Below are 23,131 nucleotides of genomic sequence, written 5' to 3' on the forward strand. Positions count from 1 at the left end.
TGTGTGTGTATGCGCTCATGTGTGCCAGTACAAGGGCTTGAACACAGGGCCTGGGTCCTATCTCTTAACTTTTTTGCTCAACTCTATAGAGTTCTATCATTTGAGCCACAACTCCACTTTCAGCTTTGCTTTTTTTGGGGGGGGGCTGGTTAACTGGAAATAAAGAGTCTCAGACTTTTCTGGACAGGCTGGCAATGAATTATGATTCTCTGATCTCAGCCTCCTGAGTAGCTGGGATTATAGGAATGAGAGCTACCAGTGACCCGTAATGATATGCTGGTATATATTTTATATGTTGAGGAATTAATAACAACAAAAAGAAAGAATGAAAGGTGAAATCTGGCCATAGAGAAAGAACAATAAAAGTATTTGGAACTTGACAATTTGCGCTTGTCTTTTCAACACAAGAATATTTAAACTGCTTTCTAGTTCACTGCTCCAATAGCACAACATACTTATTCACTTAAAAGTTATAAGAACTTATATATGAAACTTATCCAGAAGAAATAAATGCAGAAATCATATTCCTTGCCAAATAAAACAATGCAAACAGAATATATGTCATGAGTAAAGATGTACTAGAAAGAAGCCCAGTATTAAAAACATAACCTTTTAAGAAAATCCTTTTTTTTTTTTTTGCCAGGCTCTGTCCCTGAGCTTGGTTTGCTCAAGGCTGGCGCTCTACTACTCAAGCCACAGCACCATTTCCAGCTTTTTCTGTATATGTGGTACCGAGGAATCAAACCCAGGGCTTTGTGTATGCTAGGTGAGCACTCTGCCACTCGATCATGCTCCCTGCCTCATGAAAATACATTTTGAGAATATAAAAGGCAAAAGGCAAGGCAAATTCCTCTGGACTTACTTCAGTGCTGAGGGCTAAAAGGTAATCAGAATTCTGAGGGTTGTACATCATCTGAGTCAGAGGATGAAAAGGGAGATCTGTCTGCACAAAGTTCTTTGCAAAATCTGATGATCTGAAGATTCTTCCTCCAGGGCTTCCTCCAGATACCTCTGCAGTCAATATCACCTGACCAGGAAAAGGAAAGATCAGATTCAAGGAATAATACTTAGCTCTTGCATCATTTTCACCAGACACTAGATAAAAGAATCTTTAAAAGGGTTGGAAATATGCTTTAGTGGTAAAGCATCAAACAAGCTCTGAGTACCACCCCCCCAAAAAAAAGGCTGGGTTCCAGTAACTCATGTCTATAGTCCTAGATTCTTGGGAAGTTCGAGGCCAGCTTGGGCAGGAAAGTCCATGAGAGTTGGAGGAGGGGCTGGTTATGGTGAAGAGTGCTTATTACCTTAGCTACAACTGAAAGTCTAAGTTAGGCAACTGGTTTCCAGGCATGTATTGGGGCAGGAAGCAAGAACCTATCTCAAAAATAATCAGTGAGGGGGAGAGGGGAAGGGAAATGGGGACCAAGACATGTGAAAGGGTATCAATGTATGGGAATTAATGCACCATTTATCTGGCAAATATCATGTAACCCTTCTATTAATTACAATAAAAATATATTAAAAAAAGAAATGTAATTAGAGGATGAAAAGAATAAATGACCAGAGAATGTAGAAGAAAAAAAAAAAGGAAATGTACTCATGACCTGACTTATATAACTGTAACCCCTCTGGACATCACCTTTACAATAACAATAGAAAGGAAAAAAAAAATCAGTGAAAAACAGAGCTTGAGGCATGGCCCTGTAATAAGAGTGCTTGCCTTAGCAAGTACCAGGCCCTGAGTTCAAACTCCAGTATCACATACAAAAAGAATTTCACTTTCCAAAGTAAGAGGAGTTATAAAAGCAAGATTAGTTGTTCTATACCACTCCTCAAGTCTTATGAAAAAACATCACCCTGAATTGAGCTATACATGAAACCTGTGATATTCAGTCTAGTCAGTTTTGACTAAAATGCTGTTGAAAACAAGTATGAAGTGCTTTCAGTGCACCTTAGACAGGAACAACAACAACAAGATTCATGTTGCTAAATTCCACTCTTTTGTAGACAAAATTAAACACTTATTTTTCCCCCCTTTGGTCACTGTCCCTGAGTTCTTTTGCTCAAAACTAGCACTTTACCAAAAGAGCAACAGCTCTACTTCCAGCCTTTTGGTAGTTCACTGGAGATAAGAGTCCACAGACTTGTTCCCTAGACTGGCTTTGAACTAAAATCCTCAGATCTCAGTCTCCCAAGTAGCTAGATTAAAGGTGTGAACCACTGGTGCTTGGCTTATGCTTAATTTTTTTTCTAGTCTTAGGGCTTGAACTAAGGGCCTGAACACTGCCCTTGGGCTTTCTCAAGGCTAGGGCTCTACCACTGCTGGCTTTTTCTATGCATGTGGTACTGAGGAATTGAACCTAGGTCTTTGTGCATGGTAGGCAAGCACTCTACCACTAGGCCAAACTCCTGGCCCTTATGCTTAAGTTTTAAACACAGAAATCTTAAATAAAATATCTGTATCATTTCTAGCCTATGATAATCCTGTGTGTGGCACTGAACCTGAACTTCATATATACAGGAACAAGTCTCACCTTTCCAGAATTCTCAGGACCAATAGCCATACCAAATTCAGTCCGAATGAAGGTGTTATTGATGAGATTTGTAATATCTTTGAAGTTCTTTCCATAATCCTCACTGAAAGAAAATAAAAGCAAATTTAGAATGTGATAGTTGTAGATGTTGTCAGCTTCTATTTCCTCTTTCCATGACTTTTTGAGTCTCACTGGTCTCAGAGAAATCTCCCTCCCCACTCTGGGGAGCAGGAGATTGACTTGGTTGAGCCAATAAGATAATAAGGGCAAGCTTGTTGTCTTTAGGAAATACATTTCCTCCCAAGATAGATGGTCTGTCATCTTTTAGACCAGTGGTTCTCAACAGGGTGTTTTTGTGCCCTAATCCCTACACCCATACTTGAAATATCTGGAGACATTTTAATGATCATAATTCAGTTCAGATGGTACTGGTATCAAGTGAATGGTAGTAAGGCTGCCAGGGCATCTGTAGATGCAGTCCCACTACCTCAAACCTTACCACAATGTAGTATGTAAACACAAAACAAAAACTGCTAATCATTTAGTCACAAAGCACAATTAAGGAATTAAGCAGAGCCCAGGATAGTAGGTTAAACTGATTCTGAAGCCTGTTGTCTGTTTAGTGAGCCGATAATTCATTTATTATTCAAGCTAGAATGACTTGGGAGATATGCTGAATGTGTCAAAGACTCCTAACTAGTCTATTAATCCATGGAATTTATGGGAAAGTTACAGGTTAATTAGTGGGATCTTGAAACTTTTACTGCTAGAAGTTACTATTGCTAGGCACACGTTTCTAGTCAGTGTAACACAAAAAAACCGCTAGGAAAACCAAACAATTAACCTCAACTCTTGGCTTCTCCATAAAGTTCTTTCTAGAATACTTTTGAGAAGTATCTGGATCCATATTTAAATTTTGAGACTAGTAAACAAACTATAAGTAGCTGTTTCAATCCTGACAGATTTAATACTATAGGTAGCACTCTTCAAACAATAAAGAATGCTAAATCTGAATATTTATTACAGTTCAGTATCCATGAAGATGAGCATACATGCAAATTAGGTAATAGGTAATGGTACTCATTAGAACTTATGACTTAAAATGGTTTTGCAAATTTTGTCTGTAACATCAAACTAATAAAAAAAAAATCAAGAATTTCAGAGCCAGGTGACAGAGGCTCACTCCTGTAATCCGAGTTACTCAGAGGGCTGACATCTGAGACTGAAGGTTCAAGCCAGCACAAGCAAAAAATCCCGTGAATTTATCCCCAATTAACCATTAAAAAGTGGGAAATGATAGAGTGCCAGCCTTTTGCAGAAAAAAGCTAAGGGACAGCACTTAGCAAATGAGAACACTGCATGCAAATTCCTATTTCACAAGTTGCAAGGGCAGGCAATTTAGCAAAAGCAAGTACTTCTGGATGAAATTGAAAGAAGTCCACATCTTTTAGACAACTTCAAATTATTTGCCAGTTTTTTTCCCCTCTCTTATAACCTGGTATTTTCTCTCGTGACCAGGCAGTACACCTCAGCTAAGTAAATACTCAAGAAAGAAGTCCTGTCTGTTCATATCTCTGATTGTGCAGGCAAAGCAAACCACATGTCTTTATGTAGTCTAAATGACTCCCCCTCCCTTAGCATATGCATAGAGAAAATGCCTACATATATAAAATAGGAATTAGGCACTAACCAACAGATTATTATATTGCTCTGGGCTTGACCTTGGAGGACAAGATCAGTTATTATCTTTCTGACAGTTGTCAAGAAATGTGCAAACTGCCAGCACTGCAGGGTACACAACATCCACAGCCCACACAACCTTCCAAGGAGTTGTAGCAGCTATGACTAGCTTGAGAATCTTTCCTCCAGGATATTCCCAGGGAGCCTTCACAAATTCCCTGGGAATCTAAACAAACTTGTTCATTGTTTTTCCAAACTTGATACAACAAACACATCCCTGCCTTTCAGACAAACAAAAATCAAAACATGAGTAAAACAAAAATATTACTGCAATTCTTTGATACGTTAGGTAGTTAAATAAATGGAAAAAAATGGACTAGTGTCAAATTACTGGAAGAAAGTAGGGTTTTTGTCAGGTTTTTGAATCTATAAGTGTTTATCCATGTATACATGAGTGCCTGTGCACTCGTGTGTGTGTGTGTGTGTGTGTGTGTGTGTGTGTGTGTGAGTGAGTGTTAGCCATTCTGGAATTTGAACTCAGTGTCTCATTTGCTAGGCAGGTATTCTGTCTACCACTTGAGCTATACCTCAGCCCCTTTTTTGTTATAGTTATTTTTTAGGTAGGTTCTTATCTGGGTAGGGATTTGTCTAGGTTCAGGTTCACATCACAATCTTCCTACCTATGGCTTCCTGCATACCTGGAATCATAGATGCCCACCACCATACAACCTTTATTGAGATGGGAGAAGTCTAACTTTTTGCTCAGCCTGTCCTCAAACATCGATCCTCCCAATTTCTATCTTCCAGTAGCTGGGATTATAGGCATAAGCCACCTTTATAGCATAGAAATGTGTGTGTATTGTATATATATTGTATATATTGTGTATATATATACACTATATATATATATATATATATATATATATATATATATATATATCCAGTCCTGGGGCTTGAACTCAGGGCCTGGGCACTGTCTTGGACACTTTTTGCTCAAGGCTAGTGCTCTGCCACCTGAGTTATAGCACCACTACCAGTGTTTTCTGTGTATATGGTACTGAGTAATCAAACCCAGGGCTTCATGCATGCTAGGTGAGCACTCTACCACTAGGCTATGCTCCCCGCCTTAGAAATATATTTTAACCTAGCATTAGAAATATATTTTAACCTTGCCGGGGCCAGCCGGCAGCAAACCAGGGTTCGCAGATTGGGGTTCCTGAAATAGGGGGCAAGGACTAGGAAGAAAAAGAAGAGAGACAGACACACCGGTCCGGGATGTCTGCAGTTCAGGTAAAGACTGCCGCGTTTATTTTCCACTCCAGCTTCTTCCCTTCTTGAGACCCAGGGAACTTCCAGGTGTTACATTCATATGGTAAATCTCAGGTCATTTAAACAGAATAAGGCCAGAAAACAATAAGACAATAAAGCCATTGTCTGATGCAAATCAAAGTACAGTTTGATTCCACTCTGGCTCCCAACATAACCTAGCATTTTATTTCAGTGTAGCCTTATTTTCTGTCAGTATACATACATATGCAATATATATTATGGGACAGAAATAATCAAAAAACCTTGAAAAATAAGTATACTTTTCAGAATCAATAGAATTATAAGTAAGTCAAGTGGCAAGAAACAATGAAAACCTTGTTAAACTATTTGCTTTAAAAACAAAATTTTCAGCTGGGCACGGTGACTCACACCTGTAATCCTAGCTACTCAGGAGGCTGAGATCTGAGGATCAAGGTTCAAAGCCAGCCTGGGCACAAAAGGACCAGAGACTCTTATCTCCAATTAACCTCTAGAAAACGGGAAGTGGGGCTTGGCTCAAGGGTAGGGTGGTAGCCTTGAGCTGAAAGCTCAGGGACAGCACCCAGGCTGAGTTCAAGCTCCACAACAACAACAACAACAACAAAATTCTAGCTAGGTGCTGGTGGTTCATGCTTATAACCCTAGCTACTCAGAAAGCTGAGACTTGGAGGATGCCAGTTTGAAGCCATCTTAGGAAGAATAGTTCACAAGAATCCATCTCCAATTAACCTGCAAAAAGCCAAACTGGAGGCATGGCTCAAGTGGTAGATCACCAGCCATGTACAAGCAAGCCAAGAAAGCAGGAGGTCCTAAGTCTAGACGTAGTAGTACTGGCACACATAAAAATATATTTTTAATAACAATTATATTTTCTATCCTAATATCCACTCTTCCTTGTTACCAAAAGTAAATGTTCATGTGTCTGTGGTATAAATATGCATATGAGTTTGTATGTAATTGCTTTATCCCTAAAGACAACACTTGTTTTATTCTGTTTGTAGAGTTATATCAGAAAGATGTAGACTGAATGGCTTTTAAACAATAAAAATTTATTTCTCACAGTTCTGGAGGCTGGGAAGTCCAAGATCAGGGCTCTAGTCAATTTGATGTCCGGTCAGGGCCTAACTCCTGGCTCAGAAACTGCCTTCCTATTTTTATTTGTGTGTGTTTAGAGACAGATTTTCACTATGTAGTCCAGGCTAGCCTCCAACTCATCATTCTTCTGGCTCAGCCTTCCAAGTGCTAGGACATATGTACTATATTCAGCTCAAACTATCATCTTTATTATTAAGTAGCTGTGTAAAGAAGTTCCAATTCCATCAGTCAGATTATGAGTACAAAGCTTCCCTTCCTTCATTCTCCCCCATTTCTCCCTCCCATCCTTACCTTCAAATTATGTAGTTCAATTTTTACATAATGTTCATTGAATATAATTAGACTGCATTTTTCACACTTCCTCCTCCTCCCATTTGTGTTCTTCCCCCTTAACATGTTTCTGCTTCACGGTACTCATTTTGTTAAACAATTCATTAGTTGTTCAGAAGAATTACATACAACATTGGACTCCTCACGTAAGTATAGCACGCTTTAGTCAGTCAAACCTTATCACTGTAATCTTGTAAGACAGAATGGCCAAGAGAGTTTTCTGAGGGCTCGAACTCAGGGCCTTGTAGGCAGATGGTTTATCACTTGAGTCATATCTCCAGCTTTTTAAAAGTTTTTTTTTTGGCATGAAGTGCTACATTTATGACCTGCGCTTTTATCCTCCTGTTTATGATACACATAGCTAGGATGACAGATGGCCAGCTATTGGCTGAAGTCTCACTAACTTTTTACCCAAGTTGGCCTTGAATTACAATCTTCTTGTACCACTGCATTGAGGATTAGGATTGCAAGATATACATTTGATGAGGGACACATTCAGTCAATCACATTCTGCCTCTAGTCCACACAAATTCATGTCCTTCTCACATGAAATATGCATGTTACATTTCAACAGCTCCCAAAGTCTTAACTCATTCCAGCATAAATGCTAAAGTATCAAATCTAAAGTCTTATATAAATGTTATCTAAATCTAAATCACTTGAGATTCAAGGTAAATCATTCTGAAGCAAACTTTTCCAATTACAAGATACAACAAATTGTGTGCTTCTAAATCACTATGGTAGGTCAAGCATAGCATGGATCTTTCCCTTCCTTCCTTCCTTTCTTTCTTTCTTTCGTTTTTTCTTTCTTTCTTTCTTTCTTTTTCTTTCTTTCTTTCTTTTTCTTTCTCTCTTTCTTTCTGTGGGACTTGACCTCAGGACCTCGGCCCTGTCCCTGAACTCTTCAGCTCAAGGCTACTGTCCTACCCCTGGAGCCATAGCCCTACTTCCCGTTTTCTAGAGATTAATTAGAGATAAGAGTCTCGTGGACTTTATAGTGCCTGGGCTGGCTTTGAATGGAGATCCTCAGATCTCAGCCTCCTGAGTAGCTAGGATTACAGGTGTGAGCCTTGTGCCTGGCTAGCACAGATATTTCTATCCCAAAAGGAAGAAATGGAAAAGAAGAAGGGGGATCGCAAACAACAAGGCAATCTTGAGAAAAATCCTCATTGATTCAGTACTTGGTCCTCCACATCCACTGGGGTAATAGTCACTTTTGCAGCTTTGGCAGGTAGGGCTTGGAAACCAAGGTTCTGGGAGGCCCTGTACCTATAGTTTGGGGTAGGATCCATTTAGCCCATTGTAAACAAGGTGTTTGAGGGTAAGGATGGAAGGGGGGAAATAGAGGAAGGGGTGACATTGACCAAGACGCAATGTGCTCATGACCTGACTGATGGCATTATAACCCCTGTGTACAATTACTTGGCTTATTTTTACGTAATTCTGTTTTGTGTTTTGCTAGTCCTAAGGCTTGAATTCAGGGCCTTGGTACTGTTCCTTAGCATTTGCACTCAAGGTTAGCTTTCTACTACTTGAGCCACAGTCCACGTTTTGTTTTTTATGGTTATTTTATGGTTAACTAGAGATAAGAATCTTACTGACTTTCTTGCCCAGGCTGGCTTTAAACCACAATCCTAAGATCTTAGCCTCCTAAGTAGCTAATAGTAAGTCATAAGCCACCAAAATCTGACTAACAATTCTGCTTTTAAGTCATTTTTTTTTTTTGCCAGTCCTGGGCTTCAGCTCAGGGACTGAGCACTGTCCTTGGACTTTCTCAAGGCTAGAGCTCTACCACTTGAGCCTCAGCACCACTTCTGGCTTTTTTTTTTCTATGTATGTGGTACCGAGGAATTGAACCCGGGTCTTCATGCATGCTAGGCAAGCACTTTAACCACTAGGCCAAACTCCCGGCCCCTTTTAAGTCATTTCTCTCTTCTTCTACTTTATTTATTTATTTTTTTTTGCCAGTCCTGGGCTTGAGCTCAGGGCCTGAGCACTGTCCTTGGACTTTCTCAAGGCTAGAGCTCTACCACTTGAGCCTCAGCACCACTTCCGGCTTTTTTTTTTCTATGTATGTGGTACTGAGGAATCGAACCCGGGTCTTCATGCATGCTAGGCAAGCACTTTAACCACTAGGCCAAACTCCCGGCCCTCTTCTTCTACTTTATTATCTGCAGTCAGGAGAAGTCAAGCTTCAGCTTCAATACCTTGCTTAGAAATTATTTTATTACATTTTGAATATCATCACTTGCAGTCCTATTTTCTATCCAACACTAAATCAACACTGAATACAAATTCTGCTAAGTTCTTTGACAGTTCATGATATAGATTGGATTTTCTCCATTGTTGAGTAATATGTGCTTCATTTCTGTCTAAAACCTCATAATAATGGCTTTATTGTGCAAATATACATATATATACATGCACACATATACACACATACAACATATAAAATCAATCTGTCATCAGTTATTTAGGTATGCTCTAAGACAGAAGTTTTTCCTTTTCATTTTCTTTTTTCTTTTTTTTTTTGTTGTTGTGGTTGTTGGTTGTGGGGCTTGGACTCTGGGCCTGGGCCCTGTCCCCGAGCTCTTCAGCTCAAGGTTACTGCCCTACCCCGTGAGCCACCGCGCCACTTCCAGTTTTCTAGTGGTTAACCGGAGATGAGTCTCATGGGCACCGTGCCCGGGCTGGCTTCTAAACCTTTTCTATCTACTCCTCAAAACGCAAACACTACCACTTCTCTCTATTCCTTTCATTTATTTTGCTATAATTAAGTTACTATATGTTAAGATATAAAACCAACAAGAGTGATACCAAGTTCTTAAAAATAATGATAATACCATCATTTCTATTTATGTAGTTGATTCTCATTACAATCTGTGTTTGTAAATTGTCTACTTGCTTAAAATTATTTGTAATTCTCAAATCAAGGTTCGATGTGGGATTTTTTTTTATAGTCATTTGCAGACATTCACAAGGCAACAAAAATTTGATTCCCAATATAGCATGTATACATTGCCAGTTGAGGTCACATTGGATGATGTTCTACCTTCTTTTTTTGTCCCCCCCCCCTGCTTTCTTTTGTTCAGGCCTAGGGCTTGAACTCAGGGCCTGGGTGCTATCTCTGAGCCTTTTCTGCTCAAGGCTGACACTCTACCACTTGAATGCTCCTCTTCTGACTTTTTTTTTGGTTAATTGGTGGTAAGAGTCTCACAAACTCCTTGCCTAGGCTAGCTCTGAACTGGGATCCGAGATCTCAGCCCCTGGAGTAGCTAGGATTACAGGCATGAGCCACAGGCACTTGCCCTATTGATTTATTGATTTATTGATTTATTGATTTATTGGGTAGTATTAGAGGCCTCGCTCTTGCTAGACAGGTTCTTTACCACTTGAACTATGAAGTTTATCCCAAACCAAAAGTTTTATGAGTAAATGTCACTGTAGAATAATATTTTTACTGGTGTTACAAAGTAAATAATATGCTGAAAAGCCAAACTTAACAGATCATGAAATAAAAATTTCATACGTTTTTTGTTACAAATATCAAATTGTCATTTGATGATGAGCTAGTTTACTTTTTAATATTCACATTTGGAAGTGAGAAACAAATGTAACTTATAATCTATTATACAAAGCAATATTTCTTAACAGAGAAGCAAAATTTATATTTTTCAAATGCTTTCTTTAAATTAGAGATATGCCTATAGTATCTAAATTTTATCTAATCAATAATGCTTTCTCAAATCCATCAACAGTTCTTTAATTCTGTTCAGTTAATGCCAACAACTACTTTCTCTTGTGTTCAGTTAGTACCTTATGCTCCATGGGCAGATAGCATGTAATTGACTGTCTTTCATTTGTATACCAAATGAACATTTAAGCAAGGAAGACTTAGTAGACAAAGGTAATCATTAGTGCTGTGAAAAAAAACAAACAAACAGAAGACTCTTCAGAATGGATTCAGTGGGTTTTACTTTTATTTATATTTAGGCAACCACTGCATATAGGGACCTATTCTGTGAACTGTTCCCTCTTTTCCATTTCTGAAGCAACAGGTGTCCCTTGGCTGATGTATTCACCAACATGAGTCATTTCAGGCCAGGCCAGCACAGTTGGTCAGACAACAAGACATATTTACAGTTTCTAACTAAACTCTCAAAAGAGGATATGAATCAAATTCCGCTTCACAGCAGGAAAGAGATAATTAATATTCTGAATGAATGTTGTTTAAACAACAACAGCAATACTGCTGTGCGACATGAAGAAAAAGAACCTCAGTAACATTACACTATATCAGAAACAAACAGGGATGAGGTAGGCAATCTGTAACCCTAGCTATTCAGAAGGCTGAGGCCCAGAGGATCTCAGTTTGAAGCTACCGGGGCAGAAAGCTCCACATGACTCCATTTCCAAAATAACCAGCAAAAATCTAAGCTAGATATTCAAGTGGTCGAGTAATAGCCACGAGCTAGCAAGCTGAGCAAGTATAAGACTCTAAGTACAAACCATGGTAAAAGGAAGTAAAGAAGGGAAGAAGGAAAGGAGGGAAGAAGGAGAAAAGGAAGGATTTCTCACAGGAATAAATAAATGTCATGAAAAAGTGCTGAGCCAGACAGTGGTAGGTATTTAAATTTAAACATAGTGATGCTGATTCTTATTTTGGTTGTCTTATAGTAGAACAATACTAAAAAGTGAAAGGATAGGAAAAAAAAGAGTCATAAAAACACTTTCCTCTTCCTAGATATGACTTAGGTCCAATTCCAATTAAAGAACAATGAAGAGAATAAAAAATGAATTCAGAAAGAAAAAGAAATAGCCCAAACTGGTTGAAGCACTGGGTATAGAAGATAAGTCAATATGGAGAAAGAGGAGTTCATTAAATAGCGTTAAAAATATGTAGCCAGCCAAGCCCAATGGCTCACTCCTGTAATCCTAGACACTCAGGAGGCTGAGATCTGAGGATTGCAGTTCAAAGCCAGCTGGGCCACTAAAGAACGTGAGACTCTTACCTCCAATTAATCACTAGAAAATGGGAAGTGGGACTGAGGCTCCAGAGGTAGAGTGGAACCTTGAGCTGAAGAGCTCAGGAATAGTGCCCAGGCCAAGTTTAAGACCCATGACCCACAAAAAAAAAAAAAAAAAATTGTAGCCATCAATCTAAGGAAGTCTTTACTTGCTAGTTAAGAATGAACTGGAAGGGCCAGGAGTTTGGCCTAGTGGGAGAGTGCTTGCCTAGCATGCATCAAAACCCGGGTTCAAGTCCTCGGTACCACATACACAGAAAAAAACCAGAAGTGGTGCTGTAGCTCAAGTGGTAGGGCTCTAGCTTTGAGAAAATCCAAGGATAGTGCTCAGGCCCTGAGTTCAGTCCCCAGGAATGGCAAAAAAAAGAACGAACTGGAAATGAGTCATACATCTGTATGACATTTATCTCAACACTATTAGTTATAGTGAAAAATAGCTATAATCACATTGTCCAAGGAGTAGATTAAGTAGGTTACATCAATTTAACAAAAATGAGGGGTTATTAGTGCAGGGGTGGTATGAGCACTGACTAATCAGAATGGGTGTAGTTTGTTATGCCAGCTTGTTATGCTCATGGGCAGGCCACAGGCATGTTGTGCATTTATAAAAGCTGTGGAGGCATTTGAAGGAAGGCAATCACTTTTTACCAACCACTGTTGGAAGGCTTTTAATTTACTTCAATAACTGGTGTCAGTACATGATGATCACATGGCGTACATAGCCACTGGGACCTAACTCTTACTCTTTGGAAGGCATTGCAAAACATTCCTTGCAACAGTCCTGAGGTAGACTTCATGCTCACCCTTCCTTAATCGGTAACAGAAAAGACTTATGAGGGCAAATGACTGGCTCAAATTCCTCTGCTTGCAAAGGACAGGGATGAGATTTAATCTTAGGCTTACTTGTCAACAAATTTTGGAAGCTTTTTGGTTTTTTTCCATGTTGTTTCCCAAGATTACATAGCCATATGCTATATATTTTTTTCCAGTCTTGGGGCTTGAACTGTGGGCCTGAGTACTGTCCTTAGGCTTTATCAAAGATAGCGCTCTATCACTTGAGCTACAGCACCATTTCTGGCTTTTCTATATATGTGGTACTGAGGAATTGAACCTAGGTCTTTGTGCATGTTAGGCAAGCACTCTACCTGGCCCCATATGATATAATTTTTTTTATTGTCGGGATAATGTATAGAGGGGGTTACAGTTACATTTCATCAGGTGGTGAATACATTATAATATAATTTTAAAAGAGAAAAAATCAAGATAAAAAATTGTAAATACTCAGCTGTAACTTTCCCTCAGAATTCCCGAATACTTTATCAATATGTTGATATCACTTTTATATGAAAGATAAGTTGACAAGAAAAACTGTATCAGAAGAGATCTCATAATAACAACGATTTCTAAATGTTAGTAAAAGTTATTTAAAATTATATTTTTTCCCCTGGTCCTGGGGCTTGATCTTAGGGCCTGGATGTTGTCCAAGAGCTTCTTTGTGCTCAAGGCTAGCAGTGTACCACTTAAGGCACAGCACCACATCTGGCTTTTTATGAGTTTTTATTGGCGATAAGAGTCTCATGGACTTTTCTGCCCAGGCTAGCTTCAAACACAATCCTTAGATCTCAGCCTCCTGAGTAGTTATGATTGATTACAGGCATGAGCCACTGGTGCCTGGCTAAAAGTTACACATTTTGAAGGCATTTTTTTCCCTCCCCAAGTGAGAATTCTCATCCCTCTGAAATGATTCATCTACTGTTCTACTTAAATAAACAAAATCTCTATTACAACCCTTTCTTAGGCACTAGGATGCTATGGTACATTGTCAATTTAGTATCAAACAAATAAAGTATTAGCCGTTTCAAAATTACACACACCTACTAGGGAGGGAGGATGGGCTGATCTCTGTCAAAGCCTCAGTACACACTGAGTCCTCACACCTGGGCCAAGACCAACAGACAGATTTTTTTTTGTCAGTCCTGGGCCTTGAACTCAGGGCCTGGGCACTGTCCTTGGGCTTTCTCAAGGCTAGAGCTCTACCACTTGAGCACCATTTCTGGCTTTTTTTCCCCTGTGCATATTATAACGAAGAATTGCACCAGGTCTTCTTGAATGCTAGGCAAGCACTCCTAATGCTAGGCTAAACTCCTGGCCCAACAGACAAATTTTTTTATTGTAATTAATAGAAGGGTTACCTTATATTTGCCAGATAGAAGGTGCATTACTTAACAACCATTGCTACCCCTTTCTCATGCTTTTGTCCCCATTTCCCTCCCCCACACCAACAGACCGATTTTTAAAAAAAAATAATCTTAGAACCAGGACACATTCTGGTGTGGGGTTTCTGAATTATCTCCTGGGAGTTCATTATTTCCTTATGTCCTTCAGGAAAAAACAGATACACACAAATGATGGAGACAATTAGCATCAATTAGGGGAATTAGCTAGTCTTGATCCTTATTGTTAAGAAAAAGAACCTTCTATTTAACCAAGCTGGACTTTTGAGAAGCCAATTCTAAAATGGGTATCACAGAACACATGCTCTCACTGTCATTATCAAGGTGAACCTACAAAGCAGTTTGGTAGGTCTGATCTCCTAGGCATTCAGAAAACAATTACCAGAGAATCACCATCTTTTATCAGTGCAGGCCTTGGAATAGTAGATAAGTAATACTTTTTCAGAATACAATGAGGACTTTCAGTGCAGGGATATATATATATATATATATATATATATATATATATATATATATATATATATATCTGTGTTCATAAAAAGACATATAATTTAAACTACTCAGGACAAATTAACTATCTGCCTCTCGGGCAGGTCATCTGAGTTCTTTAGAAGAGGACCCTCTTCCTATTTCATAGTTCTTCAGGTTTTCATCAAAAAGTGTGCTGATGGATGCTGGTGATTCACATTTACAATCCACTCAGGAGGCTGAGATTTGGAAGATTGTAACTCAAAACTAGCCCATGCAGAGAAGTCCATCTCCAATGAGCCACACACGTTCACAAGGCTGCTGAATCCATAGCTGACCACAGTGATATACATCTGTCATCATAAAATATGTAGGAAGTGAAGACTGGGAGGATCACAGTTCCAGGCCAGCCTGGCAGAAAAATCTGTTAAAAGTCCATTTTAATACAGGGAAGCAGAATGCACACGTGTGTGCCTGTCATCCTAGCAACCATAGGAAGCTTAAATAGTTGGACATTGGCTTAGGCATGTGCCTGGGACCAAAAGTAAGACTGTCTCAAAAATAACCAGTGAAGGGGCCAGGAATTTGGCCTACTGGTAGAGTGCTTGCCTAGCATGCACGAAGACCAGGGTTCAATTCCTTGGTACCACATACATAGAAAAAAGCCAGAAGTGGTGCTGAGGCTCAAGTGGTTGAGCTCTAGCCTTGAGAAAGTCCAAGGACAGTGCTCAGACCCTGAGGTCAAGCCCAGGACTGGCAAAAAAAAAAATAATAACCAGTGAAAAGGCTGGCTGTGTAATTCAGATCTAGTAAATGCAAAGCTCTGAGTTTAAACCCTAGTATGAAAAAAAAGTGGGGGGAAGTAAAGCAAGGAAGAATGAGAAAAAAGAAGGGGAAGAAGATGTTGAGTGTGAACAGAGTAGTGAAAATTTAAGATAGAAGATATTCTAAATCAACTATAAGACGATTACATTCAGAAAAGGTAGGACTCACATTTCTAACGTATTAGTCAAATGCCATTAACATTGTTATCTATCTTACCTTCGATACAACTTGGACTGTCCAAAAGTCATAATTACCAATGGTACATGGAAAGTCGTCAATACTAGAATGACCTGGAGAGAAACAAAACATTCTGTTAATAAAAGAGACACTACAATTGCATGCTGAAATTTAATGAGATTAAACCACCCTTGAAAGGACTGTTGATATCCTTAATTTGTAGTATCTTGTAACACAATACATCCAAAACCCAAGAAGGATTAAATTACTAGGGCTTAAAATGAATGACTTAAGAAGTCCTTAACTCATTTCACTGGAATGATTTCTCTTTGCACTTTAGGCCTTGGAGCAGAGCTACTGAAATATACATCAGAATTAAGGAAGGATTTAACTACTTTGTATCTATGTTAGCATGCATTAGTCTCAGGCAAGAATCTATTTTTGTATTCTGTCTACAGAGGCTAGAATATGACTGGTATTCTACAGGTAATTCCATTAAGTTCATTTGATAATTATTTTCCGCAAAACATAAATGTGAAAAAAGTTGAGATAGATGAGTACAGTAGTTTATGGAGAAAAAAAAAACAAACAGTAAGAAATCTTGGGATTGGAGGTATGGTTCAGTTGGTACAGCAGTAACCATGAGCAAAAGTGTGAAGTACCATTTAAGTTCCAGTCTCAGACCTGAAAAAAGAAATCTTGGCAATATCAACCAGCTTAGATAAAGGGATAAATCACAAAAATCGGGGCACTTAGCTTAGTAGAAACTGAGACATGCTGAAAGAAATTTTAAGGAATTTAAAAATAAAATAAGAAGCCTATAATCCTAGCTACTCAGGAAACTGAGATCTGAGGATCATAGTTTCGAGACAGACCAGGCAGACAAATCCTCAAGACTCTTCTATAAATAACTAGCAAAAGTCAGAAGTGAGAACATGGCTCACATGGTAGGATTACATGGTAGGAGCACCAGCCATGAACAAAAAAGATGAGGCCCTGAGTTCAAGCAGGAGTACAAGAAAGGAGGAGGAGGAGGAACAGGAGGAAGAGAATGAGGAAGAGGAAGAAGAGGAGGAAGAAGAGGGAGAAGGAAGGAAGGAAGGAAGAAGAAGGAGGAGAAGGAGAGAAGGAGGAGGAGGAAGAGGAAGAGGAAAAGGGAGAAGGAAGGAAGGAAGGAGAAGAAGGAGGAGAAGGTGGAGAAGGAGTAGGAGGAGTTTATTTGCTTTTCTAAATAAAATTTTGTTTCTTTGGCTTCTGACATAGCTATCCTGTGCCATAAAGCTATAATGCACACATTACCAGAACACCAGGCAATAGAATATGGTCCCTGTCCTGTTCAGGCAAGACAACAGAACAAGGCAATACAAACTTGAATGAAGACCTGAGGTCCAGCATCGTTAGCATACTTCCCTCTGCCCAACATACGGTACCAGCAACATACCATATCAGCAACATACCTTGGAGTGATATGCAGCTGAATGACTCCCTTCCACTCCCCCAGTCCTCCTTTTTGTAGGGAGAGTGTCACCCAAGGAAAGTGAAACAACTGTGGGCTTACACATATCATGGTATTTCAATACAATTGTGGGATAGAATACAAGAAAAATAGTTTGAGACAAAAAAAATGCCAAAAGGTTCCTTTCTGCTTCTACATAGCAATTTTCACATAGCACTCTCCTTCCTCTTGCTTCTTCTTGTTCATCTTGATGCTAACGAGTCACTAAGGACTAAAACACTATTTTCCTACTACTGAAGAACAGGATCTCAAGACAGTCCCAGTTCTAAAAAGCATATCAACTCCAAGTTCTTGAAATTCTGTCCTGTTCATTTTCTATGAGGGTTGAAGATGGAATCAGAAATAAATGGTATTTACTGCTTAATCTCTCTAAATCTACCTCATCTTACTAAAATAGAATGGACTCAAAGCGCTTACTTACCCCAGTGCTATCTCCAACCCATGACAAGGATACCGAGCCACTGAGATCATCAAACACATGCTATAAGAGGAAAAAGAAAAAAAAATTAATTTAGAACTAACACCTATTCTCCTTTAATTACTATTGTTCTGGGTAATAAGGTTTATCATTTGAAGGGGACATGGATTTCTAAAACAAAATTTGGAAGAGACAGGATTTAACTACTTAACCTGAGTCACAAATAACTTGGAAGTTTAAATTCTCTCTCACATAAAGTAAGCCAAGCAGATGAGTTTTCATCCTGCACCAGATGGAGAGATGGGATAATCTAATTGCTTTCTATAACAGAACTAAATATAAAGACACAGCAAAGTATTCTTAGGATGCTTGAAAACAAGAGATAAGAGTTCACATTGACAGACATAATTATAGCTCAATCAACTTAATTTGAACTTTTCTTCACAGTATCATTGAATAGTTAGTAGATTCCTTTGCTTCTAGGCTAACCCACCAAAAAAATAACAGGAAGCAGAAACAAAAAGCAAATGGCTCTGTTTTGTCCTTTAATTCAGTAATAAGTTATAAAATGCCAATAAGTATTACTGGGTTGTAGTGAGAGTAAGGATACAAAAGAGGGCAAGTTAGCATATTATATCTAAAATATGCTATGTTAAAATATAGTTATAATAATTATTAGCAGGTGCCTTTGGCTTTTTCCTTAAAATGCCTCCTTTTTTCTATTTATAAAATAAGGTATAATCCTTACAGAGAATTTAGGCAATTATAAGAAAGTATAATAAAAAAAAGTCCTTCATAATCTTAACACAGAGATAGTCTAGTTAATGTTACATTTATAATCTAGTGGTTATCATTTTAACTGATAAAAGTAAAAATTCCACAGAGGCAGTATCTTTATGGTAAAATTTTTCTAAATATTAGAATATATATACATAATTAATGAAAGTGAAAGTCCTGGGGCCAGGAGTTTGGCCTAGTGGTTAAAGTGCTTGCCTAGCATGCATGAAGACCCAGGTTCAATTCCTTGGTACCACATACATAGAAAAAAGCCGGAAGTGGTGCTGAGGCTCAAGGGGTAGAGCTCTAGCCTTGAGAAAGTCCAAGGACAGTGCTCAGGCCCTGAGCTCAAGCCCAGGACTGGCAAAAAAAAAAAAAAAAGAAAGAAAGAAAGTGAAAGTCCTTTCCTTTTCTCTGGCACTGGCCCTCCACCCCAAGGTCCAGTCCTCCGCTAATAGTTTACTATGTGTTTGTACTAACTGTAGACAAGTAAGTTTTTTTCCTATGAAGAATACTCATATCTTATTAAGTTGTAAGTCTCTTTTCAAATATGAGAAGTTCATTATAAGCTGAGGATGTAACTTTATATTTCTTGGCATTCCCTGTGCCTACCACAGAGATACTTTGGCACACCCAATAAGCATTTGCTGAGAATGATTATAATATATCCTTCCCAAACCACAAACTCAATCTCAAAATAGACCATGTCTATAAATGGTATGATGACAGCTATTTGGTCACTCAAGCTACCAATCCCAACAGAGAAGTCAGAAGACACAGAACTCAGAACATGAACTATTTTGCTTTTTTCTGAGGTCTCCTGAATGGGCCTCTGAGTTCACAACTATGCTATTTCTGTTCTGAATGGAAATTGCCTTTGAGTCAAAAGATCTTATTGTACAATTGCTATAAGTCGTATAGAACTAGTGCCTCACACAAAACTTGCTTAGTAAATACTGGTTCATTCTCAAATACTTAGGCAGAGCTGCTGGCAGCCTCTTTAGGACAAAAAGGCTCTTCATACAATTCATACATGCAGGCTTGCCAAGCATCTGAGAAAAAGGGTTGCTGGAGACTCCTGGAACCAGAAGCTTACAAACTGACACTGCAATGTGTCCTGTAAGATGTTTCACACCACAAAGCAAGACCACATGTTCTCCAGTGAGGAGACAGTGTCTGAAATTACATCAATGAGTTCCTTTAGGAGGAACAAAAGTATCAGAGCTACCGAAAGTTCCAGCAGACCACATGTGCTAGCCATCATTTAAACATAGGTTATTTTTCCAAGGAAAATGTTGCTATAACAACTATCCAGGATAAATGAAAAATTCCATCAAGGAATTCCATCAAGGAACTAGAGTTCTTTGTTGTTTTGAGCAGGCCATGATAAAATCAACTTTGAGCTCATCAGGGCCTGAACTTGATGCTTTTTGGGAAATGTTCTTTACACCTGGCCCAGTCAGTACATATGCATTAACTACATTTCCCAACTACTCATTCATGGAATGAGGACTACTGGGTGTCACTAGCAACCTCAGTTTCACCCAAATAACCAAAATGGTAATTAACCTCATTTGGCATCCAAAGAGTTCCTCTGATAATATAGGCTAGACTTATAAACTATAATTGTGGTTTCCTCCTACCTTCTCCCTTTAACCAATTAATATTTGCCTTTGCAAATTGAAAAAAATTCTCCCAACTACAGCAAGAGTAACGCATTTTTGTATCAGTCTCATGCTTATCCTCAGAAAGTAAAGAAAGAAAATAAAACCAGATCTATTGACATTATCAGAGTTCAAGTGGAAAGAAAAGGTCATAAGGAAAGGAGACAATCCTAGCTACTCAGAAGGGTGAGATATAAAGATCACCATTCAAAGCTAGCAGGGGTAAACAAAACCAAGAAACTCTTATCGATAATTAACTGCCAAAGATCCAGAAGTGGAGTAGTAGTAGAGCTTCAGCCTTGAGGGGAAAAAAAGGCCAGGCAGAAGTACAAGACTCTGAGTTCAACACTGATACCTGTACTTCCCTCCCCCATCCCGCAGCCCAAAAAGGAAAGCAAAACCAGGAGAGTACATGACCAAGAGTCAGATTCAGTTAGGAACACAAGGAGACAGAATTTACTAATGTCAGAAAAAGGTCATGAATTCTAATCTCTAGAAATTTAGCATATTTAATGTCATATACATTTGGCACTCCATATTAGAGGAGCATTTTATATTTTTCAAAATCTGTATCACATTTAAGAACCTTGTTCTTGCTGCTAAACACTAAGAACTGAAGTCTCTTTGGTACAGGAATAGAACCTACACGTTTTAGCAATTAACATACAACATAATTAGGTGGGATATGCTCAAATACACATAGAAGGGCCACAAAGAAATTTAGCAATTCAAATTAATATTTTGAGGTAAAAAATTCAGAAACCAAAAAGATATAGACTAGTTGGATAAATTGTTAGTTTGACTCTTTCAGGAACAAATGATCTTGAAATTATTGTAGTGTCTAGAGAGGCTTATTAATCTCTCTACAGTTACTGGCACAGGAATAGACAAGACAGATCAACAAAACAAAATAGACTCCAGGAACAGACAAGGTTTCTTTTAGTATGTGATTTAAAAAAAAAAGTATTTCAAATTAGTACTCAGGGAAGCTCAGGGGAAACTGGCTTTTTGAAAAAATAAGAAAAACTAAATTTATAAATTCTCTTCCTAATCCCATTCTCAAATTCTAGATAAAGCAAAGATTATCTATCTGTATCTGTCTGTCTCTGTCTCTGCCTCTGTCTGTCTCTCTGTCTCTGTCTGTCACACACACACACACACACACACACACACACACACACACTTTGTTTTTCTAAAGTTCATGAGTTAGCTTCACAAGATCTCCAATCAGCAGGAATACTTTTTTTTTTTTGTGACAATGTTTGTCTTATAAAATGTATTGTCCGTTTCTTCTAAATAGGACACGGGATCCCTATGAAAATACATACAAATACACACATACATATATACACATATGCACATGCATATGCATGTGTATGTAAGTGTATTTAGATACATTTTGTGTGTATGTACCAATTGTGAGGCTTGAACTCAGGACATGGGCACTGTCCTTCTACCACTTGTGTCACAGCTCTACTTCCAATTTTTTGTTAGTTAATTGAGTCGTCTCACAGACTTTCTTGCCCAGGCTCTACTCAGCCTCTTGAGTAGCTAGGATTATAGGCATTAGCCTGTAACAAGAGGCAGTGCCTGGCCTCCTTTGTGTGTGTGTTTTTTTGCCAGTTGTGGGGCTTGAACTCAGGGCCTGGGCACTGTCCTTGGACTTTTTTCTCAAGGCTAGAGCTCTACCACCTGAGCCACAGCACCACTTCCAGCATTTTTCTATGTATGTGGTACCAAGGAATCAAACTTGGGTCTTCATGCATGCTAGGCAAGCACTCCACCACTAGGCCAAACTCCCAGCCTCCTTTGTATTTTTTGAGTTGATCCATCTGTTGCTAGCTTTATAAGATAAATATAAACAGCACAATTATTATAAAACATAGTTTGCAACTTCCCACTATATAATTTATTCACATAGTTCTTAAAAACTTCGTATTCCTTTCTATGTAGTTTCACGTGAAAAACAGTGAATACTTTCATAGCTTAGTTAAAACATACATGGAAAAGCTTGGTTGGTATACCAACAGCTGGCTTAATTAAAAAAAAGTTTCCATAAATTTAATGCAATTCCCAGCATTAATTTCTGAACTATATATAATATTTAAAGTGTAGTTGTGAAAAGGCTAAAAAAAAACAAAAAAGATTTGTTCTTGCTTTTTTCTTTTGAAGATTTATCCAGATGATTACATCAGATCAAAAAAGTTAGAAAAGTTGTGGCAGCTATGGCCTTGGTTTAGTCACTGTCAGAGTTGCTGGCCCTCCTCATCGGGACAGAGTCCCGAACTAAGGACAGCAATTTGTCTTTAATGGGTTTCCGGGGGTTTTCCTCTAGGTCTGTCTTGATTGCTCCAGACTCAGACAGTTTCCACTCCAGCTCATCTCTTGTCAGGTTCATGCCACCGAACACCAGAGGACCAATAAACTGTGCCTTGATGTCACCTTCAAGGTAAACGAATATAGTGGGAAAATTCCTATCAGGGTAATTGGGTATACAGGTTGTTGAAATGGCCTTGATAAACTTGACATCAGGAAACTTCCTAGAAAGCTCACTGAAGTGTTGATTTATGAGGGCACACAGGGGAATCCCTTGTTTGTAAAGGTGCAAGACTACCCATAAGTCTTTACCAGCTTTGGTAACTTCTTGAACATAATCCTTTCCTGAGATCTCCAAAACTTCTCCGAACTTATTCTTCAGTTGAGTTGCTTTCCACTCAGCCAGTCTTCGCTGCTTGTATAGTTCAATAGCCCGTTCATCTTCGTCATTAAATTCATCCTCATTTTCTTCCAGCTCTTCCAAGGTCATATCTTCATATGTTTTCACCACTGACTGCTGGAGGATTTGCTCTTCCTCCTCTTCTGCCTCCTTCTCCAACTCTTTTAGACTTTCCTTCGAGGGCAAGATGCCCTTTTTGCGTAAGATGTCATTCCACTCTATGTCTGCATTGGGGTCCTGCATCTCGTCTTCACTCGCTCAGGTCAGCCCCGGCAGCCCAGCAGGAATACTTTTAAAAATAATAACTGTAACTAATTTTAGTTACAAAAAATACACACAAAAAAGTTTATCTGAGGAACTGG

At 38.7% G+C, this 23,131-nt stretch overlaps 1 protein-coding gene and 1 pseudogene across 7 annotated transcripts in view; both read right to left on the reverse strand.

The window, feature by feature from the left end:
* Window positions 1-23,131, reverse strand: part of Sort1 (sortilin 1) — a 76,183-nt gene that overhangs the window by 34,202 nt on the left and 18,850 nt on the right. For all 7 annotated transcript variants that reach the window (XM_090334345.1, XM_090334344.1, XM_090334343.1 and 4 more), the window contains exons 2-5: window positions 17,616-17,675; window positions 15,718-15,791; window positions 2,535-2,637; window positions 863-1,027 (exon numbers count right to left, since the gene is read on the reverse strand). In XM_090334345.1, the coding sequence (XP_090190471.1) occupies window positions 863-1,027; window positions 2,535-2,637; window positions 15,718-15,791; window positions 17,616-17,675 (402 nt within the window). The remainder of the gene's footprint in view (window positions 1-862; window positions 1,028-2,534; window positions 2,638-15,717; window positions 15,792-17,615; window positions 17,676-23,131) is intronic.
* On the reverse strand, window positions 21,940-23,040 carry LOC150061451 (phosducin-like protein 3 pseudogene; annotated as a pseudogene).

The sequence above is a fragment of the Megascapheus bottae genome, chromosome 6, assembly GCF_031878675.1.
Source record: "Megascapheus bottae isolate mThoBot1 chromosome 6, mThoBot2.hap1, whole genome shotgun sequence".
Classification (NCBI taxonomy): Eukaryota; Metazoa; Chordata; class Mammalia; order Rodentia; family Geomyidae; genus Megascapheus; species Megascapheus bottae.